The sequence below is a fragment of the Melanerpes formicivorus genome, unplaced genomic scaffold (genome assembly GCF_026170545.1).
Source record: "Melanerpes formicivorus ecotype bairdi unplaced genomic scaffold, bMelFor1.0.p_v2 SCAF_100, whole genome shotgun sequence".
NCBI classification, from domain to species: Eukaryota; Metazoa; Chordata; class Aves; order Piciformes; family Picidae; genus Melanerpes; species Melanerpes formicivorus.
Window position 1 is genome coordinate 349,045 of NW_027142452.1, and position 26,778 is coordinate 375,822.

General features: G+C 48.4%; 1 protein-coding gene across 2 annotated transcripts in view; it reads left to right on the forward strand.

The window, feature by feature from the left end:
* The window catches only part of LOC137455502 (src kinase-associated phosphoprotein 1-like), a 71,945-nt gene extending 45,792 nt beyond the window's left edge, over positions 1-26,153 (forward strand). For both annotated transcript variants that reach the window (XM_068166391.1, XM_068166390.1), the window contains exon 5: positions 25,851-26,153. In XM_068166391.1, coding sequence (XP_068022492.1) covers positions 25,851-25,858 — 8 coding nt within the window. In that variant the 3' untranslated portion in view covers positions 25,859-26,153. The remainder of the gene's footprint in view (positions 1-25,850) is intronic.
* The last annotated feature ends 625 nt before the right edge of the window (positions 26,154-26,778 follow it).

Here is a 26,778-nt window from a genome sequence, read left to right on the forward strand (position 1 = left end):
GGCTGATCTTTAAGATCCCTTCCAACCCTGTTCTATGAATCTATGGCAAAGGTTGCACAGAGGATTTGGGGACCTTTCCTTTTGCCCTGCTGTGCTTTGTGAGGGCCTCAGCAAAATGGATTGTTCTTCCCAGCTGTCTGCCAGGGGCTTTGGATCTAGGTTGGGGTTTTGATTTTCTTTGGGATTCTGAAGCTCTTTGGGATTCTGAACTTCTTTGATGACTTCCTGCCAGATTTTCTTCTTTACTTGAGGCATTTGCTTTCCTCCCCCCTCCCCATCTTGTTTTCTTGACTTACTTTTTGCCACCATGCAAGGTGAAGGCAGAGTGATTTGTGCTGAATGAATATGGAATCATTCCCTTGGGAGTTTAAATCACTGCTTTGGAGGAGAGGATTAAACAAAAGGATGCATCAAACATTCAGAAATGGAGACTGAGAACATCCTTGTGGGGGGAGCAGCAAGGTTGATGGGATGGCACAAAGTGGTTTTCACCATGATCAAAGCTTGCCTTGGCTTCTTGGAGTCTGCAAGCCTTTTACCATGCCCCTTTGTTTTCTTGCCTCCCCATTTAGCTGTGAGGGTTCCTGGGGCAGGCACTCTGAGCCCTCGAGGTGCTTCTCTCACCCAGAGGAGTGCCTCAGAGCTGCTCCTTTTGGAGCTGATCCATCTGGTTATGGCCAGGAGAAGAAACTGTCTGCTTGTAGGAACACACTGATCATTCCTGGGGCTTTTTTTTCCCCCTCCCCCTCCCATCCCATTTTATTTTGCAGCAAGAGGTCACATCCTGAAGTGCAAGCCCACAACACCTACAGGCTGTTATCTCCCACCTCCCTACCTTTAATTCAAGGTTTTAAGGGTCTCTGCCTGGGCTTGCTGCTTGCTTCTGCTTCTGCTCCTCAAGCAAACAACCAACCAACCCAAAATAAAAGGAGGTTTAGAGGCAGGGAAATGGCACAACTGTTCATTTCTGAACAGATTGTTCCTTTCCTGCTCTGAACTTCTGGTGGGAATCTGAGAACCTTCAAAGTTGTCTCTGGAGGGAGCAGGAGGGACTTGAGCGAGTTGAGGATGACTTTACTCAATGAGGCATGGCCCAGCTCTATGGGCTGGTCCCTAATGAGTGATTAAGAAGCTAATGTTTGTACAGAGCTGGGAGGCTGGGTAGCTCCGTGCAAGTGCTAAGTGCTGTTAGGATGATAAGTATTTCTTAGGAGACACCTCCCATGTAATGGACTCTGCTCCAGACCACTGGAAGGCTTCTGGAAAAGGTTTAGCCTTTTGATCTGGTAGATCACTTCATTTGCTGCTGGCTGTTTGCTTTCCTGGAGCAGAAAGGAGATACCACAGTGTGTGCTGAGGGGTAGGAGTTGCTCATCTGCAATTCTGGGGCTTCTAGATAGTGTTTTAGCAGTTGAGGTTTCCCTGTGATTCCTTAGTGGGGCTTCTCAGCTCAGGAAAGATGTTGACTTGCTGGAAGGCGTCCAGAGGAGGGCAACAAAGCTGGGGAGGGGTCTGGAGCACAGCCCTGGGAGGAGAGGCTGAGGGAGCTGGGGTTGCTTAGCCTGCAGAAGAGGAGGCTCAGGGGAGACCTTCTTGCTCTCTCCAACTCCCCGAGGGGAGGTTATAGCCAGGAGGGGGTTGGTCTCTTCTCCCAGGCAAGCAGCACCAGAACAAGAGGACACAGTCTCAAGCTGTGCCAGGGGAGGTTCAGGCTGGAGGTGAGGAGAAATTCCTTCCCCAGAAAGAGAGATTGGCCCTTGGGATGTGCTGCCCAGGGAGGTGGTGGAGTCACCATCACTGGAGGTGTTCAGGAAGAGCCTGGATGGGCTGCTTGGTGCCATGGTTGAGTTGATCAGATGGTGCTGGGTGAGAGGTTGGACTCCATGATCTTGAAGGTCTCTTCCAACCTGGTTTATTCTATTCTGCAGGCACCAGAGCAGGCTGGACAGAGAGGTTTCATAGGATGGTTTGGGTTGGAAGAGACTCCAAAGATCATCCAGTTCCAACCCCTTGCCATGGGCAGGGACACCTCCCACCAGCCCACGCTGCTCAAGGCCTCATCCAACCTGCCCTTGAACACCCTCCAGGGAGGAGGCAGCCACAGCCTCCCTGGGCAGCCTGTTCCAGTGTCTCCCCACCCTCACTGGAAAGAATTTCTTCCTAATCTCCCCTCTTGAAGCTTCAATCCACTCCCCCTCATCCTATCACTGCAAGCCCTTGTAGGCCCCCTTCAGGCACCGGAAGGCTGCTTTAAGGTCTCCCTGGAGCCTTCTCTTCTCCAGGCTGAACAATCCCAATTCTCTCAGCCTGTCCCTTTAGGGGAGGTTCTCCAGCCTTCTGATCATCCTTGTGGCCCCCTCTGGACCTGCCCCAGCTGTTCCATGCCCATCTTATGGTGGGGTCACCAAGCTATGCAGTCTCCTTCCCTGGAGAGCCTCCATCCCCCTCTGGCCATTGTGCTCCTGGGCAAGCTGCTGTGGCTGCCCTGCTTTAGCAGGGAGGTTGAACTGAGTGATCTCCAGAGATCCCTTCCATCCCCAATCCCATGCTGGGATTCTGGGATCATTGCAGAGCATCCATCTCCTGCTGGAGGGATGCTGAGCCAGGATCCAAGTGATTCACTCGGTCTCGTGGTGAGATGACAAGGAGCTGGGGGGGAGGAGGGGGAGGACTGCTGTGGCTTCTGCCCCTGCACCAGGCTCTCAGCTCTCCTGCTGTACCACAAGGGAAGTGCCAATATATTTTCTTCTCTATCACACGGGTATCCCTTAGCACGTGGAAGGGAACATAACTCACCAGTGACAGCAGTGTACTTTATGGGTTGTGTTAGGCATGGTCTCCAGGGTAAGAAATCTTGCCTCTGACTTCCAAGATCTTTCCATCATGTCAGAGGAGAACTTTGGCCAAGCACACTTCAGAGCTCGTTCAGTTCTGCGTGGTGCAGGCTCTGAGTATCTTAAGAGCAAGCCCTTTAGCAAAGCAAAAGAGAAAGAGAACTGCCCTTTGCCTTCAGAAAAAGGTGATGAAAAATGGCTTTTGTCTCCCAGGATCCTCAGTGGCTTAGGGATGAGGGGGAGACAAATGCAACGTGAGACTGAAACCTTTTGGGGGGAGGTTAGAAACTGCAAAGAGGTAAAATGTCTTGAATTAGGATAGGATAGGATAGGATAGGATAGGATAGGATAGGATAGGATAGGATAGGATAGGATAGGATAGGATAGGATAGGATAGGATAGAATTAACCAGCTTGGAAGAGACCTTTGAGATCATCCAGCACCATCTAATCAACTAAACCATGGCACCAAGCACCCCATCCAGTCTCTTCCTGAACACCTCCAGTGATGGTGACTCCACCACCTCCCTGGGCAGCACACCCCCAGGGCCAATCTCTCTTACTGTGAAGAACTTCTTCCTAACACCCAGCTTGAACTTCCCCTGGCACAGCTTGAGACTGTGTCCTCTTGTTCTGGTGCTGCTTGCCTGGGAGAAGAGACCAACCCCCTCCTGGCTACAACCTCCCTTCAGGGAGTTGGAGAGAGCAAGGTCTTCCCTCAGCCTCCTAGGCTGCAGTGGGTGCCGGGAGGGGTGTCCGTGGGTGCAGGCTGCAGTGGGTGGTTGCCGGGAGGGGTTGTCCGTGGGTGCAGGCTGCAGTGGGTGGGTGCCGGGAGGGGTTGTCCGTGGGTGCAGGCTGCAGTGGGTGGGTGCAGGCTGCAGTGGGTGGGTGCCGGGAGGGGTTGTCCGTGGGTGCAGGCTGCAGTGGGTGGGTGCCGGGCGGGGGGTGTCCGTGGGTGCAGGCTGCAGTGGGTGGGTGCCGGGCGGGGGGTGTCCGTGGGTACAGGCTGCAATGGGTGGGTGCAGGCTGCAGTGGGTGGGTGCCGGGCGGGGGGTGTCCGTGGGTGCAGGCTGCAGTGGGTGGGTGCCGGGCGGGGGGTGTCCGTGGGTGCAGGCTGCAGTGGGTGGGTGCCGGGCGGGGGGTGTCCGTGGGTGCAGGCTGCAGTGGGTGGGTGCCGGGCGGGGGGTGTCCGTGGGTGCAGGCTGCAGTGGGTGGCTGCAGGCTGCAGTGGGTGGGTGCCGGGCGGGGTGTCCGTGGGTGCAGGCTGCAGTGGGTGGGTGCCGGGCGGGGGGTGTCCGTGGGTGCAGGAGGGGGTGGGTGAGCGCGGGTGGGGCTGTCCGTGGGCACAGGGTGTCGGTGGGTGGCTGCCGGGGGAGTGTCCGTCGGCGCCAGGGGGCGGAGTTTAGCGGGGAGGGGCGTGGCCGGGGCGTGACCGCCGGCCGCCGCCGGAGCGCGCAAGCGGCAGCGGAGTTCTGCAGCGCCCCCGTGTGGCGTAGGGCGGCGTCGCCGCCTCCTCAGCTCGGCGCTCGTCCGCGCTCGGGGCCTGTTTGCTCTTTAAATTGCATTTCTTTTAAACCCCAACCACCAAACAGCCCCAAGCGCCCCCCAACCGCTCTCCAAACCCCAATATGCAAAGCAGATTTTTTTTCTGCCTGTTTCTTCCTCCTCCTGCTGGAGAAATGTGAGCAGCTCAGCGTGGGCTCAAAGGCAGCCTAGGTGTGGATGGAATAACAGCAGATTTCTGCTTTTCCCACCCAAAACTGACAGCAGTGCTTTGCCCTCCATATCCCTGCCACGACGGCCTGCTGGCCTCCACACTGGGGTAAACACCAGTGCTCAGGTCCTGAGTGGCTGGTGCAGGGGGACAGGGAGTCAAGCTTGGGACTCCCAGCCTTGTGCCAAAGCCCTGGAGGAGCCCAAACGCTGCTGGATTTCAGGGGTAGAAACAAAGTGCATGAAATAAAACACAACCGAAGGAGTGTCTGAGTGTCTGCAAGTCAGATCAGCTGTGGAGATCAAACCTTAATCATAAAATCATGAAGATGGAGGGGGAGGGAGAAAAATACACAGACAGTCAAGCCCAAAGGCCCACAGATGAGTGGAAATGCCTCTCATGCTGGAGCTGAAAGCTTTACCTTTTCTTCTGACATACTGCTAGAAGCCATCATCTTGGCCTCCCCCACATCCATAAATGTCTTCTCATGCTTTTGGGTCAAAAGCTGGGGTTGCTTAGCTTGGAGAAGAGGAGGCTCAGGGGAGACCTTCTTGCTGTCTACAACTACCTGAAGGAAGGTTGTAGCCAGGTGGGGGTTGCTCCCCTGAGCCTTCTCTTCACCAGGCTAAGCAACCCCAGCTCCCTCAGCCTTTCCTCACAGGGCTGTGCTTCAAACCCTTCCTCAGCTTTGTTGCCCTTCTCTGGACACCTTCCAGCATCTCAACATCTTTCCTAAACTGAGGAGCCCAGAATTGGACACAGGACTCAGTCATCAGCAAGTTTGCAGATGACACAAAGTTGGGGGCAGATGTTAGTCAGTTAGAGGGTAGAAAGGCTCTGCAGAGGGACCTCGACCAACTGGACAGATGGGCAGAGTCCAATGGGATGGCATTCAACAGGTCCAAGTGCCAGGGGCTGCACTTTGGCTACGGCAATCCCAGGCAGAGCTACAGGCTGGGGTCAGAGTGGCTGAGAGCTGCCAGGCAGAGAGGGACCTGGGGGTGCTGATTGACAGCTGCCTGAACATGAGCCAGCAGTGTGCCCAGGTGGCCAGGAGGGCCAATAGCATCCTGGCCTGCATTAGGAATAGTGTGGCCAGCAGGAGCAGGGAAGTCATTGTACCCCTGGACTCTGCTTTGGTTAGGCCGCACCTTGAGTCCTGTGTCCAGTTCTGGGCCCCACAGTTTTAGAAGGACATTGAGACACTTGAAGGTGTCCAGAGAGGGGCAACGAGGCTGGGGAGGGGTCTGGAGCACAGCCCTGTGAGGAGAGGCTGAGGGAGCTGGGGTTGTTTAGCCTGGAGAAGAGGAGGCTCAGGGGTGACCTCATTGCCCTCTACAACTACCTGAAAGGTGGTTGTAGCCAGGTGGGGGTTGGTCTCTTCTCCCAGGCAACCAGCACCAGAACAAGAGGACACAGTCTCAAGCTGCGCCAGGGGAGGTTTAGACTCGAGGTGAGGAGGAAGTTCTTCACCAAGCGAGTCATTCGTCATTGGAACGGGCTGCCCAGGGAGGTGGTTGAGTCATCGACCCTGGAGGTGTTCAAGGGGAGATTGGACGTGGCACTTGGTGCCATGGTCTAGTCATGGGGTCTGTGTTGATAGGTTGGACTCGATGATCCTCGAGGTCCTTTCCAACCTAAGCGATACTGTGAGACTGTGACTCAAGGTTTTGGTCCAGCTTATCCCTTAAGCTCCCACATCCTAACTGGGGAAGCAATTCCACAGTGCTTATTAGCACTTGAGGGCATTCAGCCTCAAGGGTTCAAACCCCAGCTCCAAAACCAGATCAGAACGTGTGGGTGAATTGGTCTTTGGGTGCTGCACTCCTGGGTTTGTGGCTTGGAAAAGAGGTTTGGTGGTTTGGTTGGTTTGGGTTTTTTTTTAACCCCAACCACTGGGCTGTTTGTTTGCTTATTGTGAAAAGCTGAGCTCCTGATGTCTTTCCTTGAAAAGGCAAAAAAAAACCCAAACCCCAAATGTTATGAAACATGTGGTGGGAAACCTCAGAGGTTTGATGGGGGCCCCAGAGAGGAGTTATGACTGAAACTCAGATCACTTATTCAAGCAGCTTTTTTAAAGCAAAAAAAATACCCAAGCATAGAATTGTCAGGGTTGGAAGGGAGCTCAAGGATCAGCCAGTTCCAACCACCCTGCCATGGGTACAGACACCTCACACCACAGCAGGTTGCTCACAGCCACCTCCAGCCTGGCTGCAAACACCTCCAGGCATGAGGCTTCCACCACCTCCCTGGGCAGCCTGGGCCAGGCTCTCACCACCCTCCTGAGGAACAACTTCTTCCTAGCATCCAACCTGAATCTCCCCCTTTCTAGTTTTGTTCCATTCCCCCTCCCCAGTCCTATCACTACCTAAAAAAATCCCTCCCAGGGTTTCTTGCAGCCCCCTGCAGATCCTGGAAGGCCACAAGAAGGTCTCCTTGGAGCCTTTGCTGTTTGCCAACAGGGAAAAGCACAACTGAAGTTGGTGGTTGTTGTTTTGTTTTTCACCCTACTGCTCTCCAAGTGCAGGATCAGCTGAACAGATTTATTTTCCATACCTAGAGGACAGCTTTAAACAGCAAGGTGGTGGTTGGGTTTCTTTCTCTAACTTAACAGCAGCTAGCTGGTGTGAGAACGAGGGGCTTTGGCTGCTGATCCAATTAATTGCAGTGGAGGATTTGCCCTCAGCCTGCAGATTATTGCAGTGAGGGTGAGAGGGGACCAGGATGTGGACACCTTGGAGCTGATGTCCTGGGTGCTGTGGCAGCTGTCAGGAAGCAAGGATGGAGCTTCCTCTGGTGGTGAATTGCTTGTTCCTCATGTCAAACACAAGTGAATTATCAATGCAGGGGAGGGAGGGGGGGGGATTGGGATATAACTTCCACACCTGCCTCCTTAAAAGCCTTTTTGGTCCATTCATGAGGATGTAAATTCCAGGCATAAACATTTTAGTGGCTCCCCAGCAGAAGGGATCAATATGCAGGGGATGTTAGTTATGCAAGTGTTGGGGTGGAACTGGATTACAGCATCTCTTCTAGTTTAGTTCCTAAACTAACAGGCAGCAGAGTCTCTCCTGGCTGACCTGTGTGGGTTTCCTCCCTAGGAGGGATGCTCAGAGGGTTGGGATGCTCAGGAGCAGTGGTTGGGCAGCGTGGCAGAGGAGGTGCCAGTCTTAGGTCAGACTTGTGGCTGTGCAGAAGCTGCCTCAGGATACCAAAAGCTCTCAGCTGGGACCAAGGATTTGACTTGGACTTGGGAAAAGGAAGTTCACCCTTGTGGAAGTGACAGGGGATCATGAGCTTGGCACTGGTAGTGGGGTTACAGTGGAGCTCTTCACCTTCATGGGGAAGAATTTCTTCCTAACATCCAATCTGAATCTCCCCACTTCTAGTTTTGCTCTATCCCCCCCCAGTCCTAGCACTCCCTGACCCCTTCAAAAGTCCCTCCCCAGCTTTCTTGGAGCCCCCTTTCAGATACTGGAAGGCCACAATTAGGTCTCCTTGGAGCCTTCTCCTCTCCAGACTGCACGACCCCAACTCCCTCAGTCTGTCTCCAGGGGAGAGGTGCTCCAGGCCTCTGATCATCCTCGTGCCTCTCCTTTGGACACATTCCAGCACCTCCAGACCCTTCTTATAATGTTTTCTGTGCAAAGATCCTGCTTATAATGTGCTCTGAGTGAAAAGGGCTTCGTCCCACCAACGTGGGCAGAGCGTTGTCTGCTCACCTGGCTGGAACTGCTGGTGGGAGTGATGCTGCTGGTAGCCACCTCTTGCAGGATCAATCTGGAAACACTAACAAGTCTTTGAAAATACCAAATTCCCAGCTGAGAGAAATGATGTGGACAGCAATAAAAAGCTCCTGACTTCATTCTGCTCCCTACTCCTGACTTCATTCTAACTTAAGCATCTGCTTCCATGTGTGATTCAATGGGAGCCACAGGGAATACATTAAATTATTACTCAGGTTCTGTAGGGCTGAAAATCACTGTGTGCAAAAATAAAGCCACTGTCCTGAAGAATTTAATTTAAAGACTGCTTATAATAAATTGTGAAGTGAAAGGCATTAAAGGACAACTGGAGGGAAGAAGAAAAACCTATTTCCCCCCCACTCTCCTTCCTCCTCCTCCTCTCCCCCCACCCCCCCCCTTTCTTTTTTCCCTTCTCCCTTTTCTTTAATGTCTCCTTTAAATATTAAGAGCCAAGCAGAACTTCATCCCAGAGCTGTTGTACCTGCTGGTAGGTTTGCAAAGAGGCCACCCTGGATCTTCTGTCAGTGTCATTTTGCACCGAGGCTTTGTGTGCGTGTGGTGTGTGTCTGTGTGTGGATTTTAGAGAGTAGCTTTGTTTAAGGCTTAAGGTGATGAACTACTTCTTAAAACAAGTTAAACTTTTATTGTTGAACCCTCAGAGAGAGATGTGGCAGGTTGAAAGAGATTGGGCACCCAGATTGATTTGGGGGCTGTGGGGAAGGGACATGTACCTGGGTGGAAGGGTAGGGGGGAGGCTGAGCAAACAGTGGGGACTTCTTCTAATCCACAGTGTCATGGGAAGAGCAGCTGAAACAATCAGCATCATCCTTCACCCTGATAATGCTTTCTGGCCAACTAATAGCTCCTTGTTCATCAAGGAAACGAATGTGTGTGGAGGTGACATGCTCTTCACCCACTGCTCTTTGTTCTAGGGTCCTCCAGACTGATTGTATCAGCTCCAGGGCTGACAAATATCCCCCCAAACTTTAACACTATGTAAAATTGAGTTATGGGGTTTTAAGGTTAGCCTCCTCTGGCTGAAGGTTGATTGTCTCCAAGAGATAAAGGAATCAGTACTCAACAATAACAAAATCTTTGCCATAGGATAATGCCTGTTATTGAGCTCCCAGCTCTCTTTATTTGGTTACAAAGCTTCACCCCTATTTCCCTCCTCCACCACCACCCCCCCCCCTGTGCCCTGCACTCATAGGTTTAAAGTGGGAGCTGCTGTTTGGAATGGGTGAATCGTTGCTCTTCCTCCATCCACCCTCAGCCTCTGCTTGAACAAACGCTCTGGCAGACAGATCAATCCCAGGAAACATCTCATTGCCCAGGGCTGTGTCTCTGCAGCTGGGCATTTTAACCAAGTTCTCCTCTCCCTGGCACCTTCCCAGCAGTGAAGCAGCACAAAGATGCTGCTGGCATTTGGGTAGAGTTGGGAGAAACAGGCCGTGGCTGCCTTGCCTGGGTAAGTCCCAGAGAGCTTAGTAGGAGTAGCAGGAGGAGAGCATTAGCTTGGCTTTACAGGAAGAGTCAGCCATGGAGTGGGGAATCTTAGCAGGAGGCATCTTGTCGATGCTCAGCAAGAGCTAAAGGGTGAGAGGTTTAGGGCTGGACTCTTCCCAGTGGTGCCTCAGGACTAGGGGCACAAACTGGAACCCAGGAGGCTCCACCTGAACAGGAGAAAGTTGTTTGGTGTGAGGGTGCTGAAGGCCTGGAGCAGGCTGCCCAGAGAGGTTGTGGAGTCTCCTTGTGTGGAGAGCTTCCAACCCCCCCTGGCCATTGTGCTCCTGGGCAAGCTGCTGTGGGTGCCCTGCTGGAGCAGGGGTTTGGGCTGGATGATATCCAGAGGTCCCTTTCCAACCACCACCGTGCTGAGTAAATCTCATGGAGCTGAGGCTCATGTGGAGATCCAGTGGCTTGAGCCAGGTCCAGGTGAAGAGCCTGTGGTGTAAGTGGCAGTCACAGCTTGAAGCCTTGGAGCTCCCAACACCTTGCTTGGGTTCTCTGGCCCCAAGAAGCATTTTGTGTTTAGTGATGAGATTTGGCCATCTGCTGGGAGCAAAAGCGGTCTGGCATCGCTCTGAAGAGGATCAAAGCCTTAACCAAAATGCTGGAATTTGGGGGAAGAAAGGGGAAGTTTATTTTAGCTTTAAACTGATGGTACCTGGGGCAAAGGCACTGAGTGCTGAGACAGTCTGACGTTGAGGGCAACGAGAGCCTGCCAGAAGAGATACCTTGGAGGGGTTGCTCTAGCAGTGGGTGAAGAAGTCACAAAACACAAGGGAGGACAAAATTTAGTGGAGTGAAGCTCCCTTTACTCTCTGAACTCCTTCCAAATCCTGGAAGCACTCTGTCTTCCCTGATAAACACCTGATGCATGAGGTGTGTGGAGAGGACATGCACGATAGGGAGGAACTCTCCTTGAAGATTTGGAGCAGGCAGGCAGTTGGTGTCAATCTTTGAACAGAGATATTTAGGGTGATGCTCTCCACCTCCCCTGACTTCTCTCTCTGTTTTAACCACTTTTGGTTATCTAAAAAGACAGGACTCTGCTGTCCCCCAAAGGCTGTGGGCATCTACAAGAGGCTCGGTGGAGCTTTCAAGCCTGCCCTGATTTCTGCTTCCTTAAACTTCATTCATATCCTAAGCCTTCAAAGCAGACTTAATTATTCCAGGGAGCCTGGAATAAAGTACAGAGATCCTTTGCCTCTGACCTGGGAGGGAAATGGTTTCCATCCTGTTCCTGTGCACATCCTTCATGTGGTCAGTGGATTAGGTGTGAGTTGCCAAGATTTTGGGCTAAATCCAGTGCTGGGGGTTTGGTCTGTGCTGATGTTTCATCATTGCTGGAGTAAGCCTCCTGTTGTCCTGCCTCCTCTCCTCTCTCTGCACCCTGCCACGTTTACCAGATGATGCTCACTAAAGAGAATCACAGAGTCACTCTGGTGGGAAAAGACCTAAGATGGTCCAAGGGCTGGGGCAGCTCTGCTGTGAGGACAGGCTGAGGGAGCTGGGGGTGTTCAGCCTGGAAAAGAGAAGACTCCAGGGGGACCTTAGAGCTGCCTTCCAGTGCCTGAAGGGAAACTCCAGGAAGGCTGCAGAGGGACTTTTCACAGAATCAGAGAATCACCAAGATTGGAAGAGATCTCAAAGATCATCAAGTCCAACCCAGCAGCACAGACCTCATGACTAAACCATGGCTCCAAGTGCCACGTCCAATCCCCTCTTGAACACCTCCAGCAATGGTGACTCCACCACCTCCCTGGGCAGCACATTCATGAGGGTGTCTTGAGATAGGCCAAGGGGGAATGGTTTGGAGCTGGGGGAGAGCAGGGTTAGGCTGGAGCTGAGGAAGAAATTCTTCAGTATAGGGATGGTGAGACTCTGGCCCAGGCTGCCCAGGGAGACTGTGGCTGCCTTCTCCCTGGAGGCATTCAAGGCCAGGTGGGATGAAGCCTTGAGCAGCCAAGTCCAGTTGAGAGGTGTCCCTGTCCGTGGCAGGGAGGTTGAAGCAGATGATCTCTAAGCTCCCTTCCAACCTGAGCCATTCTGTGATCAACTCCAACCACTAACTCTGCCAGGGCCACCGCTGCACCCTGAGCACCAACACCCCAGGGGATCTGACAGAGCAGCTGACATCTCAGCTCCCCACCCCCCACCCCCTTGCCCAGTTTCACTTGGAGATCCTCAATTACATTGCAAATTCTCATCTTCTCCCTTTTTCCCTCCCTTCTTTTTCCACTCCATAGCATTCCCTGGTGCCGGATGTGCTCTGGATGCCTTTTTTGTTGTTCTCCTTGCTCCTATTGTGGGATGAATCTCATTTTCTCCTCCTCTCCCTATTCCTAACCTCTCTGTGTCCCCTACTTATTATTTCCTCTGCTTCCTCACTTGATATTTGCATTACCACCTAATTTAGTATCTTCCTGCTCCCTGAATTAATGGACTGTTTACTTGCCTTAGATAAAAACGGGGACTAATACCCTGCAGTACCCCAACACAGACACTTCTCCTCCACGTGACACCAAGCCATTTATCACCAGCTTTTGTCTGTGGCCCTTGGGCCAATTTTCAGGCTGTGATGATTGCTTCTATCCAAGCTGAGGTTAAATTAATTTATTTTTTTACACTCTCCCCCCTCTCCCCCCTTGTCTTTCTTCCTTTCTTTCCCCCCCACCCCCCTTCTCTTCAGTGAGATTTGCTGTGCCACCACATCAAAGGCTCAGTAAAGTCTGCAGATATATTGCACCTTCCACTCTCCCCTTTCCTCTGCTCATTCTGCAGCTTGACCCTTGTGTGCCTAAGGTGATTTCATCTCCACAAACCCCCAGGGTTGCTTGTTGCTAAGAAGGCAACGAGAGCCTGGGTGCTCATAAAGAGATTTAGGCTCTTTTTGATTTGGTTTTCTTTTCTTTTGTGAGAGACTGGCACAGGTTGCCCAGGGAGGTGGTGGAAGCCTCATCCCTGGAGGCTTTTAAGGCCAGGCTGGATGTGGCTGTGAGCAAGCTGCTGTAGTGTGAGGTGTCTGTGCCCATGGCAGGGGGGTTGGAACTGGCTGATCCTTGAGTTCCCTTCCAACCCTGGCAATTCTCTGCTTCTGTTTTTTTCCCTCTGTTCCCTCAACACAGCAAGGACGAGGACCTGATGGAGTAGATCCAGAGGAGGGCCATGAAAATGATCAGGGGGTTGGAACACCTCTGCTACAAGGACAGGCTGAGGGAGCTGGGGTTGCTCAGCCTGGAGAGGAGAAGGCTCTGAGAGGTCCATAGAGCAGCATTCCAGGACCTTGGAGGGGCTACAAGAAGGCTCCAGAGGGGCTGTTTGCAAAGGTCTGCAGGGACAGGACAAGGGGCAATGGTTTGAAATGAGAGAAGAGCAGATTTAGACTGGATGTGAGGAACAGGTTCTGCACCATGAGGGTGGTGGAACACTGCAACAGGTTGCCCAGGGAGGTGATTGAGGCCTCATGCCTGCACATATTCAAGGTCAGGCTCTGAGCAACCTGATCTAGTGGAGGATGTCCCTGCTGACTGCAGGGGGCGGGGGGGCAGGGTATTGGACTGGATAACCTTTAGAGGTCCCTTCCAACCCAATGCATCCTATGATTCTCTGATTTTATGATGGTAGATTTGTCAGAGCACCTTTCAGCTTCACCTTGCTGCTGTGTTTTTAAACTTTGCTGCTACCTTTGCTGCTTTTCCTCTCTGTATTTCTCATGATTAGAAAGAAAGGCCAACTGGGGAGAAAGTTTGAGAACTTGATCATAATTCATGCAAGCAGAGATTACAGGATCACAGAATGGTTTGTGCTGGAAGGGACCTCAAAGATCATCCAGTTCCAACCCCCTGCTATGGGTAGGGACACCTCTCACGCTAGAGCAGGTTGCTCAAGGCTCGAGGCAACGTGGCTTTGACCACTTCCAGTGCTGGAGCCTCCACAGCTTCTCTGGACAACCTGTTCCAATGCCTCACCAGGCTGGTGGGAAGAAAAACACAACTTCAGAAGTACAGAAAGATGAATGGGTACCTTGGTCTGCTCCTTTCCATGCTCACACCCTTGTCCTAGCTCCAGTCTTGGAAGCCCATGGCCACCTGAGTAATCTCTACAGCCATCAAGGAGCAGAGCACGACTTTGGCTCCCTCAAGCTTCACTGGCATCTCCCAAGGAGGTGAGAAATCTTCACTGCCAACTTTTAGCCACTTTTGTCACCTAGAGGATGTCAGGGTGGTGACACCTCACTTAAGATGGACTTTCCACCTGGCTTTTTTTTGGCCAAGTCTGGTTGGAAGTTGCTTTGTTTGCATTTGGAGGTGGAAACTCTGCTTTTTGTCTGTCTGTCTGCCTGGATCTGGAAACTCTGCCTTTTGTCTGCCTGGATCTGGAAACTCTGCCTTTTGTCTGCCTGGATCTGGTAGCTCTACTGGAGCAAGATCTATCAGGTGCAATTATTCTGTTGGAGCAAGGAGAAATTTGGGATCCCATCCTGTCCTTCCAGGTCTGGGAGAAATTTAGATGGGGAGGGAGGAAATTAAATCCAAACCCACACATTTTTCCTCTTTAATTTCAGGTGGGATGAGTTGCTCAGGAAGGCTTCAGGTTTCTATTTAAGGTCTTGCAAAGCCACTTTTAATCCAAACCACACAACAAACAGAGAGGGGAGAGCAAGGAGGCTGAAAAACACACAAAGTTTTACGATGGGAATCTAACCAGGCCTACCAAGGGAAAGTGAAGCCAGCCAACATCAGCATTTGAATCTTCCCTTTTCCTTCTTTTCTTTGATATGCAAACTTGCTGCTGATCAAAGACCTCTGGGAGGAGGAGCAGGACAATAGTGCAGATCGCGGTGACTTTGGGGTTTTGCTTCCTCGGTCGGATCCCATGATGGCTGGGGTAGGCTTGGCGACTGGGAAGGGCACCGCTTGCCTCCCCTCCCCCCCTTGGTCTTCCCGTTCAAGCCCCTGAATTCAGGGATCAGCAGGGGAGCTGAGCTGTCTGAGCCAGGGGCACCGGCACAAGCCCCGAGGTTGCAGGAACAGCCATAAAACGGCTATAGCTCCGCTGCCTACAAAGCCTCCATCCCTCTTGGGTACCCCAATATGCTAAATCTGTGGGTTCAGGCATGGGGCAGGTGGTAGGATTTGCTCCTTTAATCTTCAGTGTCTATTTATTACAGTGGAGCTCCAGGGCATCTGAGCATGGCCTTTCTCTCACCAAGAGACCATAACAAATGGTCCTCTTCCCTCCCTGACAGAGCCGAGCTTTGCGCACCACCTATCTGCACAGCTTGGAGCTGGCTCCTTCTGCTTCTGCTCCTCCTTTTGTTGTGGTGCTTAGAAAATTCAGGAGGGGGGGAAAAAAAACACAACAAGGAAAGAAAAGAATTAAAAAAGAAAGAAAATAAAGGGGGGAAATAAAAGGAGCAGGAAGAGATTCGAATGCAAAGAGCACCTCTGGGTTGACCGTTCCACACCTCCCCTCCTCTTTTCCCTTCTCTTCCTGACCAGCCCTGGAAGCTAATTTGCCATGGAGGATGGTGGTGATGATGGTGGTGGTGGTGATGCTCACCTTGGATGAGCAAATGCTTTGCCCTAAGCCATGGGACCATGACTTAGAGGAACCCTTTTCCCTTTGTTTACTCTTAGGCATTGAACCCTTTCTGCACTTGCTAATTATTTTCCAATTGCCCAAGACAAATGAGAAGGTTCTGGAGGTTCCATTTGGCAGTGACCCTGCCTGCCAATTGCTCTGACTCTTTATTAATGTTGGAGCTGCCTTGGTTAGATTTCTCTCATTGGCTTGCAAGAAGGAGAGGACAATATCTTGACTTGCAGAAGTAATTGAAACCTTTCCCCATCTCGGAAATGAGCAGGCTGATGACATCGGTGGAGAGAGTTCCATCCTCTCATTACAACTTAATTGGAGTTTAGGAGAGGCAAAAGTGTCCTCAAAGAAGGTCAAGGTTCCAAAGTAAACCTCAACCTCCTGCAAGCAGTCTTATCCTGGTCTTCTGGAAGCTGACTTAATTCTTATTGCAGTGATGGTTTAGGGTCCAAAGCCCAGGACCGAACCTGTTTTGCACCAGGGTACACAGCCCTGAAGACCTTTCACCCTGACCAGGCACAGAGATGAGGTAAAGGATGACAAGAGAGGTGATGTTAGAGGAGCATGAAGTGATTTGACTTCAGGACACCAGGTGTTAGATGTAGTGTCAGGCTAGGATCAACCCAGCACCCTCAAACTTTGGGGGGATGAATTGGGAGGTGAAAACTTCAGCAGTGTGCTGTGCAGGTGAGTTCTGGGTTCACCACTCTGGCTTGTAATTTGAGGTGCTCCTTACCTGGATTTGGAGGGACTCTGGGGCCACCCAGCCCCCTTACCCAGTGCTTTGTGTTTAGTTCTCCATGCAACCACCTTGCCCTGGCCTTCCAGGAACCCCTGATCTCCATCTCCATGGCAGAATTCCTCTTTCCTGGCAGCACAAAGCTTTTAAGCCACGCCAGCAAAAGAACCCAGGGTGGGGAGGGCTGTGAGATGGGGGTCTGAGGCTGCTCCCCAAACCATGGGGTCCCCCAAACCATGTGTGCTTGGCTGCCTTTTGCAGAGCTGAATCTCCTGGTTGCCTATTTGAATGGGGGAGCTAGAAGGGAAGGAAAAAAAAACCCCAACCCCAAATCCTCTTTGGCTTTTCAACACAAGATGTATTTTGCAGCTTGTCTCCAGGCAGCTTCACAACCCAAAGGGCATCACTGACAACCAAATAGCAACTGGGTGAGGGAAGGGGGGTGGGAGGGTGGAGGGGAGAGGGAATATAAAAGGACAGAGGAAGATTGAAAACCTCCTATACAATAATTAGAATAAAATTGGGGTATCAAGAATCCAGGGGTCAGCTTCTGTTCACACCAATATGGCTTTCACCTTGTAGAGAAAGGCCTGCACCAGGTAATTAGGTCAAGTCAATGATTATATATCTTTAAACGAAGTGGAAGGGACTGTAATTGTGATGAAATTTGTTTGAAGAGGTTGGGGAGGGAGGGAGGGGAGAGTGGGGGGAGAGAAAGAGAGAGAGAGAGAGGGGGGTTGGAAGCATAGGGGGGAATTTTGTTTAAAGGTAACGAGTTCAAAGGGTAAATGAAGTTCAAGGTTCAGTTCCTGTTCAATCCTAACAACAACAGAGGGGGGGAAAAACCCCAACCCCAACCCACACACCAAACCCTGCCCCACCCCACCCCCTCCAACCCCCTTCCCCCTCCCCAAGCAGCCAATATTTCTAGCAGATGAGTTGCTTTCTCTTTTCTTAGGGATCATATCCCTGTAGGACAAGTGGAATTAAACCCAGTGGCAGGTCTTGAAGAGGGTTTGCTCGCCTTGGGTAATAGGTTGGGGGTCCTTGTTTGTGTGGTGGTGGTGTTTCCAACCTCCCCCCCACCACCCCCCCCAAGCCACTTCGGAGCTGCTGCAGGCAGGCAGCCACCTTGCATGCAAATTGGGAGAGAGACATCCTGAGAAGGGACTTGCCTGTGATATGCAAATCCTCACTTTGTTCCTGGGAACTTGTTTTGAGGGCTGGGGAAGGCAGCTGGGAGGTGAAGTGTGGAGAAAAAGATATCCTCCTTGAGGGGGGTTGGGGGTTGAGCAGGAGTTGGGCTTCTCTGGTGGAATAAAAGTGTGTTCCCCTTCATGCTTCTGAAATGATTTGGTTTCCTCCCAGGAAATGGGCAGCTTCTCTCCATGCTGCTGGGTCTTCTGGTTTGCTGGAGGGCTTCCTTGTAGCCCACCCTGGAGATGCTGGGGTGTTCTTGGACCTGCCCTTCTTGGGGGGGATCGAATACGACTTTGGCTTCTCTAGTGGAATAAAAGTGTGTTCCCCTTCATGCTTCTTTTGGTTTCCTCCCAGGATATTTGCAGCTACTGAGTGTGGTGGTTTGATGGAGGACTGGAGCTGGTTTCCATCTTGGAGCTGTTGGGGTGGTGTTCTTGGACCTGCCCTTTTCTTGGGGGGGGTTGAACAGGATTTGGCCTTTTCTGAATGTGTTCCCCTTCATGCTTCTGGAGTGGTTTTCCTCCCTCCCAGTAAATTTGCAGCTTCTCTCCATGCTGCTGGGTCTTCTGGTTTGCTGGAGGGCCCCTCCTGGAGATGCTGGGGTGTTCTTGGACCTGCCCTTCTTGGGGGGATCGAATAAGACTTTGGCTTCTCTGGTGGAATAAAACTGCGTTCCCCTTCATGCTTCTGGAGTGGTTTTCCTCCCTCCCAGTAAATTTGCAGCTTCTCTCCATGCTGCTGGGTTTTCTGGACCGATGGCAGGCTGGAGCTGGTTTCCCTGCAGCCCAGCTGGGAAGTGCTGGGATGTTTGTGGACCTGGAAGAAAAGGGCAGAAGAAAAAAAACTGTCCTGGCCACCTTTGTAGGTGGTTGATTTAAGTTGCATGTGCAGGTGGGCTAATAGTTATGAGTTGAGGTCTTCATCCTCTTCCTCACAGCATTGTTCGGTGACATTGGTAATGATCTTGACTGGGACACCAAATATCACAGAGAACCAAAGGATCATCTGCTCCAACCTGTCAAATCTGATCAGTGAACCAGTTCTGGGAGGCTGGAGCCCTACTCCAGGCCTCCACCCTGCCTTGGCCGTGGCTGGGCTGTGAATGTGCAGCGCCAAAGTTTGAGCCCAGAGAGTTTGGAGCAGATACTCAGAGGTGGCTCTGCAGGAGGACTTGGCTGTGCTTGAGGTCCTCTTTACTCTGTGGAAACAAGGAGGGCTTCATGGCTGAGCAGCCTGGTCTAGAGGGATGTGTCCCTGCCCATGGCAGGAGGTTGGAACTAGATGGTCTTTAAAGTCCCTTCCAACCTAAACTGTTCTGTGGTAGTGGTGATCATGTTGGTCTGCTTGGATGGGTTTTGAGCCTCACTGCTATTTTTTTGCTAGTGACTTAACTGGGACACAGGAGGCTGCTCCTGAGCACACAATGACCTCATTTGACCTCATCTTGGAAGTAAACTGCAGAAGTTTAGTGCTCTCCTTGCTGGAAGGGGAAAGGTCCCAGAGCAGTTCCTCAGGAAGCCTCTAAATCAGACAGAGATATGGGGGGCAGCCTCCAACCATGGTAACCTCCAACCATGGCAACCTCCAACCATCCCAGCATGGTCAGCCAAGCTCCCTGTGAACTTGGTCTGCAATCCTGCTGCCCTTGGCGACCACATAGCACTGACCACATTGGTGGCTGGCTTTGGGGACACACCACAGAGGAGGACACAGTGGCACAGTGCCACAGGTCCTGACCCATGCTTGCTTGGCGTGAGCAGCAGCGATGGGCTGGTGAGCAGAGCTGGGGCTGGGGAGGGGTGATGAGGAGGGCAGAGCTTCACCTCTGCTGAACCCAAGCTGCACAGATTTCCACCCTAGCAAAACTGAGTAGAAGTTCAAGGGGACAACATCCCAAGGATCTGAATGACCTCAGAGGGCACCCAAAGTTCAGGGCTCACCTTCTATAGACACCACTGAAGCCTTTGCTTCCTTCTCCTGCAGCCCCCAGCCTGTAGAAATTTGATGTCACCACTGGGAGCTGTTTGGGGACATTTCAGGAGGGGTTGGGGTTTGGGTTTGGTGATTTTTGGGGGGGTTGCTCCTTTTTCCCCCCTTTGCATTTGATCTTTGTTGGCTGTCTCTGCTTTCTGTTAGGTTCTAGGGGCTATTTGGGGGGGGGGGGGGGGGATTGGGTTTTGGTTGGATCTTTGGGATTGGGATTTTTGGGGGGCTGTTTATTCCTGGGTTAATTTGCTTGGGTTTTGGGGTTGTCTTTTGTTTGGGGGGGGGTTGTGGGGTTTTGGGGGTTGGGTTTTTTTAGGGGCTGCTTATTTCTGGGCTTGTTTGGTTTGGTTTTGCAGTGGGTTTAGTTTGGCTGTTCTGGGGGGGCTGGGGTTTAGGGTTTGGGTTGGTTTGGTTTTGCAGTGGGTTTAGTTTGGGTGGTTTTGGGGGGAGTTGGGGTTTAGGGTTTGGGTTGGTTTGGTTTTGCAGTGGGTTTAGTTTGGGTGGTTTTTTGGGGGGGTTGGGTTCAGTTGTTTTCTGTTTGCTTGTTTTTGCAGTGGCTTTATTTTGGGGGGTGGAGGGGGTGACTGTGTTTGGTTTATGGATTTTGTTGGGTTTTCTTTTCCCCCCCTGGGGTTTATTTTGGGTGGGTTTGTTGTAGTTTCTTTTTTGGAAGGTTGCTTTTTTCTGACTGTTTTTATTTTTACTTGGGGTTGGTTTGTTTGTTTGTTTGTTCCTAGGGGCTTTATCTTTTGTTTCCTTCCTCCCCAGCCAAAAAGCCCCAACTCTAACAACCCTTTTCCATGGCTACCTTGAATCATAGAATTGTTAGGGTTGGAAGAGACACCAACTAACTGCAACCCCTCCCTGCCACGGGCAGGGACACCTCACCCTAGAAAGCCTTTGGGGTGTCTCTCATCCGAGTCTTCCCTCTCAGTTCAAGGTTCAAACCCTTTTGTTCGCCAGCAATAAGAAAGCAAGGAAAAAAAAAACCCACACCACCACCAAAAAAAAAACACCACCCAACAACCCTTCTCTTTCAGTTATCAGGTATTTAAACCCAAATCAGCAGTTCCATATCCGTAACCTGAGCCTTAAGCGTTCCTCCCGCTAATGGCCGCGCCGCTCGTCGTTTGCAGCCGGTCGGGTGACACTCGATTTGTACTCGCTGACGGGAACAGATGGGGCTTCATTGTCAGGAGCCCGCCTGTATGCAAATGTGAACGGAGTTTCACCCGCGCCCGCTGCTGACCTGACCACGCACAGGCATTTACCCAGCGCTGCACCGAAGCCGGGGGGCGGCGGAGCGGGGAGGGGGGGGGGGGGAGGGTTGGGGGTGGGGGGGGAAGGATTGGACCGGCCAAGGGCGATAAAAAATGGCCCTGGGATAGTACCAGCGGCAGGTCAAGTTTAGCATCCGTCTTGCCGCGGGGAGCGAGATGGCAACAGAGTTATTTAGTTGCCGGCTCGATGTTGCTCGCAATCAACTCCATCATTTCAACCTGTTTATGAACCCAGCCGCGGCCGCGGTTTCTCGGCAGCGAGCAACAACCCACCCCCCCCGCCACCCCCCCCTCCATCCCCGCCCCAAACCCCCAACCCTGGAGGGAATGGAGAGTGGGATGGGGAACGATGCTCAGCGATGAGGTTTTGGCGTTGGCGTAGTTTGTTTTGCGCCCCCCCCCGCCCGTTTCATCTCTTTAGACCTCCTGGTGCCCTTTTTTCCCCCCTTTAAACTTGGGGGGCGGGGAGCCGAGGGGGTGTGCTCGTCGGTTTCTTCCGAAGAAACAGCAAGTCGTTGGCATGGAAATGGAGTTTTTAGTTTGTTAGTTGAGGCTTTTGTTACTTAAGTTTTATTCCCCCCCCCCCCATTCTTTTTTAATTATCTCATTCGTTTATTAATTTATTAATTATTAGTTTATTAATTTATTATTAATTTTTTTCTTATTTAATTATCTCCTTGTTTTGTCTTTTTATTTCATTATTTGATCTTATTTCCTTTTTTTCCCATTTCATCGTTTCTTGTTTTATTTCCCTTCTTTCCTTTTCCCCCTATTTAATTATTTATTATTTTATTTACCCTTTTTTTTTCCTCTTCCATTATTTATTATTTTGTTTATCTTATTTTCTTTTTCCCTATTCCATTGTTTATTATTTTATTTACCTCTTTTTCCTTTTGCTTATTTCATTATTTATTATTTTATTTCTCCTCTCTTCCTCTTATTTTTTTGCTTATTCCATTACTTATTATTTCTTCTCTTCCTCCCCCCTTCTTTTACCATTCATTATTTCATTTCTCTTCTCTTCTTCTCTGCTTATTTTATTTCTCTTATTTTTCTCCTTTGATTTTCACCTTTTTCTCCTTTGATTTTTCACCCTTCCCTTCTTTGTATTATTGTATTAGTTTTCAGCAGCAGCGCAGCAGCACTTTAGCATTTTGCCATTTTGATTTATTAGCTCACTATTTTATTAGTTTGTCAGCTTATTATTTCCTCAGTTTGCTCTTTTGTTACTTTAGCATTTTGCTGTTTTAGCACTTAGGTCTTTGAGCTTTTAGTTCTTTGAGCTTTTAGTTCTTTGAGCTTTTAGTTCCTTTAGCTTTTAGTTCCTTCAGCATGTTGGATTTTAATCATTTTGCTATTTTATCATTTCTCAGTTAACCCCCCCCCCCAAATCTCTCGCTATTAATACTTCTTTTTAGTGCCTCAGTGAATGATTTCACTTCAGCATCTGCTTATTTTTTATCACTTTCAATGATTAATCAAAAATTTATCTTCGTTGAAGGTGATCTAATTTATAATTATTTGATGATTTAATTAGTTATTTGAAAACATTTTGCATTTTGATTATTTTGATTATTTTATTTCGCTTTTTAACGACTTCTTAAGTTCCATTTTATTCGGTTTTATGGTCTATGTGAGAAGTGCCTGATTGGGAAACGATGCCATCATGTATTTAATTACTCGCTTCTTGCTTGCAAAGTTATTGCTTTATGTCAGCACTTGGTCACTTCTTATTTTTATTTATTTATTTGTTTTCAAAGGTGCTGGCTGTGAAATTCTGCAGTGATTCATTAAATAGTTTAAAAGTTTTAAAAAGTCGTTATTTCCCCCTTTATTTTTGCATTTATTTTATCATTTATTATTTAATCATTTATTATATTAATGTATTTTTATAATTTCTTCTTTTTCATTTCTTCTTTTTCATTTCTTCTTTTTCATTTCTTCTTTTTCATTTCTTCTTTTTCATGTCTTTCTATTTTTTAATTTCTTTCTTATTTTTAATTTCTTTAATTTTTTTTCCCATTCCTCTTCTTTCCCCCATTTCTTTTTACCCCCATTTCTTTTCTCCCCATTTATTTTTCCCCTTCTTTTTTCCCCATTTATTTTTTATTCTTTTTCCTTTTTTTCCTATTTCTTTTTTCCTATTTCTTTTTTTCCCATTCTTTTTTTCCCATTCTTTTTTTCCATTTATTTTTTTTCGCATTTTTTTCATTTATTTTTCCTCATTTCTTTTTTCATTTCTTTTATTTCTTTTTTTCCCATTTCTTTTTCCCCATTTTTTTAATTTCTTTTTTTCCCCAATTCTTTTTTTCCCATTTCTTTTTTCCCATTTTTTTCCCAATTTCTTTTTTTCCCAATTTCTTTTTTTTTCCATTTTAATTTTTTTTTTTATTTCTTTTTTTTCCATTTATTCTTTTTTCAATTTCTTTTTTCCATTTCTTTTTTTTTTCGGTTTTTTCCATTTCTTTTTTTTATTTATTTTTTTAAATTTCTTTTTTCCATGTCTTTTTTTCCCATTTTTTTCCTTTTCTTCTTTTTCCCCTTTTCTTCTTTTTCCCTTTTCTTCTTTTCCCCATTTCTTCTTTTCCCCATTTCTTCTTTTCCCCATTTCTTCTTTTCCCCATTTCTTCTTTTCCCCATTTCTTCTTTTCCCCATTTCTTCTTTTTCCCCACTTCTTCTTTTTCCCATTTTTTTTGATTTCTTTTTTCCATTTTTTTAATTTATTTTTTTCCATTTATTCTTTTTTTATTTTTTTTTCCATTTTTTTATTTCTTCTTTTTATCCATTTCTTTTTTTTCCATTTCTTCTTTTTTTTTCCATTTATTTTTTCAATTTCTTTTTTAATTTATTTTTTTTTCCATTTATTTTTTCCCATTTTTTTCCATTTTTATTTTTTCCATTTCTTATTTTTATTTATTTTTTTCATTTACTATTTTTCATTCATTATTTTTATTATTTTCATTTATTATTTATAATTTATTTTATAGTTATAATTTTTTAATTTTTTTTTCTTTATTTTTCCTTTTTTCCCCCCCATTTTCCTATCCCTATTATTTTTCATTGAATATTTTCTTCCCTATTCTTTTAGCTTTCCAATCACCATTCCACTTTAACCTGCTCTGATGTGAAAGAAATCCTCATTTAATTATTTCCTTTCTTCTTTTCTCCTTCTCCTTTAATTTTTCTTTTTGTTGTTTTCTTTTTGCATTATTATTAAAAAAAAAGAGGAGGGGGGTGGGGGGGGTGGGGAAGGAAAATGCTAATTGAGGCCAAATAAACAAGCAGCATTTTCGACACCAGTTAACCAGTTTTGCATGGAGCAGGGCTCCCCACTCCAATCCCTAATAAATCTCCCCATTTAAATGTGCAACCCTTCATTAGAGTGAAAATATGAACAGCTGTAATCGCACATTTACGCCGCTGACAGAGAAAAATCTCCTTCCAGTTGTCATTTTTCATGCTGATGAAGAACTGGGAGCAGGTTCGAACACTGAGTCTGTAACTGGGTGGAATAAAATTCCACCCTTCCTTCTTTTTCCATCCTCCTTCCATTCCCCCCCCACCCACCCCCCTGCCCTCCCTCTCCCCCCCCCCCCCCCGCCGCCTGTCCCCAGCCACATCCAGTAGTGTAGCAAATTAGCCTCTTTTGCTCACAGCAATCCTCCTTTTGGAGACCATTCTCTGGCTCATCAGAAAAAGGAGATTTCTCATGCCAATTGGAGAACCCTCTTGGCTGGAGGCTCCTACGGGACTGACCCCCCAAACTCTGCTCAGGATGAATGGTTCCAGGTCCCTAGGACATCTGTTCTTCAAGGGGTGCTGGGAGCTGGGGCGGGGGGGAGGAGAGATGGGGGGGGGGGGGGGCCGAGGCTGGAGCTGCGAGTCCCTGCGAAACAGAGGCAGAGCTGCTCGGCTGCAGTAAATCTTTACTCACCCAACTTGGCTGCCAGCGAGTGACCAGCAAGGCTTGGGAGAGGAGGGGAAGGGGGCTGAAGAGGGCAAAGGCTTTTTGTAACGAATGAATTAATCCTCGTGGTGTCAACATCCTTTCTAATGATTATTAATTTGTTTTAATTGTTACTTAATTATTCCTATTACCCTTTGGCTATCATTTTCTTATTAGTTATTTGATTAGCCATTCTTTCAGCGTGATTTGGGCGTTGCCTGAGTATCATCAGGGTTATTATTTTTTGTTGTTATTTTTTTTGGGGGGGGGAGTTTGTTTATTTGTAACAATTCTTAGTGTTTGGCAATGATTTTAATTAATGTTGATTTATTTTGATTTATTTTTAGTTTCTTTTAAAAATAGTTTTATTTTTAATAATTATTTTCTTTGTCTTTTCTTATTTATTTTACTTTATTTACCCCACGATTTTTTGCAGAGCATGGCTGTTATTTTTTGCCACTTTGTTCCTAATGTACATTGCCATTTGGTCGCTGTTTTGATCATTTTATAATGACTCCATGAGTATTCTTTGAGGGTCATTACTATTCTTTAATTACCTTTCATTCTTTTTTTCCATGGTGTTCTCCTCATCTTTAGCATTTTAGCAGTGTTTGACTATCATCACCTTCATTATTTCTAGCATTTTCATTCTTATTTATTAGTATCTTCTTTTTACATCATTATTCTTATCATCACTTTGCTATTACTTGAGTGTGATTTTAGTTCTATTTTAGTACGATTTCAGTACGATTTTAGTACTGGTTTAGTACTATTTTAATACTACCTTACTATTATTTTCGCATTTCCATGCTTCTCATCACTATTTTTTGCCTTGGCATTATTTCCCTACTCTTATTTTTCTTAGCATTTCAATTTGGATTCATCTTTCAGCGTCCTTAAGTTGCCCTCTCTTCATTTTGGCCCTGCCCGTGCTCAGGTGGGGTCGGAGCTGGCTGATCCCTTCCAACCCAACCCAGTCTAAGATTCTCTGCTTACTTTGATTATTCTTTCATTATCCTTTAAATTAATTTAATGATATTTTAATTTACTTTCTATTCACTTCCCTATCTTTATTTCTTTATTAGCATTTTTAAATGGTGGTGCTGGGGGAAATCCGTTTTGCAGAGCCAAACCCTTGACGTTCAGGAGCTGGAAGCGTTGCAAACCATCTCCAAATCCTCCTGTCTTGTTTTTTGATGGTTTATTGTTCCTTCCATGAAGGCAAAAAAATAAACAACAGCCCAAACCCCAAACACAAACCAACCCCAACCCCAACCCTGAACTCATCTTTTTCTTTGCAGGCAGCTGAGCTGCGATCATCATGAATAGAAATGACTGGGGGTGAGATTTGTCCTCTTGGCACCTGTCAGAACTGCCAGGGCTGATGAAAATAAGGCACTTTTGGACCTCTTGAGAAATTGAGGGCTTCTGAAATGCTTTTTATTCCCTCGTTTGGAGTCATTGAAAGGTGGGGAGCTCATTTATTTCCTTGTCCCTCCCCCACCCTCCCCCAGACTTTCAGGAGCAAGCTCGGAACACGTGGGGAAAGGTTGGTCCCTAGGTTTGTAACGCAACCATCTGAGGTCGGTGCTGTTTGACCTGATGGCCTCGACCCTTAAGCCCCCCAACAAGGTCTTCAGCAAACCATTCCTCAAAGGCTTTGTGCTCATCCTCACGGCGGCTCACAGGCAAAAACCCTCAGCCAGGTCAAGCTAATCACTAAATAAAGCTGAATAAAGACTTTGGAGGGTCTGACCCATTCTTTGGTGACCTTGAAATTGCTCTCCGAGGACAATCCTGGCAGGGAAAGAGAATTGGATTTATATTCTGATGCCTGAAATTCTGCTTTGTCTTACTTCAACCCCAAAGTGACTGCAGGTTGGGACAAATTTATGGAGGCTAAGTAAAGACTTTGGAAAGAGTTCCCCCCCCTCCCCCCCCCTTCTCCTTTTTGATTTGTATCATTTCCTTTTTTTTTTCTGGAGGAAGGAAAACTAAAGGTGACCAGAAGAAAATTATTGGTCACCTGAAAGCAGCCTTTTTACCACTGAAAAGAAAAAGAAAAGGGGAGGGGAAAAAAAGGGGCAAAACCCCAACCCCAACAACCCAACTTCACTTCAAGCAAGTTGATGTTTGGGAACTGCTGCCTAGGCAAAGTGAGCTTCCCAGGTGTGGTAGCTGGTGCTGGATGTTTGCTAGGGGAAAGGAGGTTTGGATTAGGCTACTCTA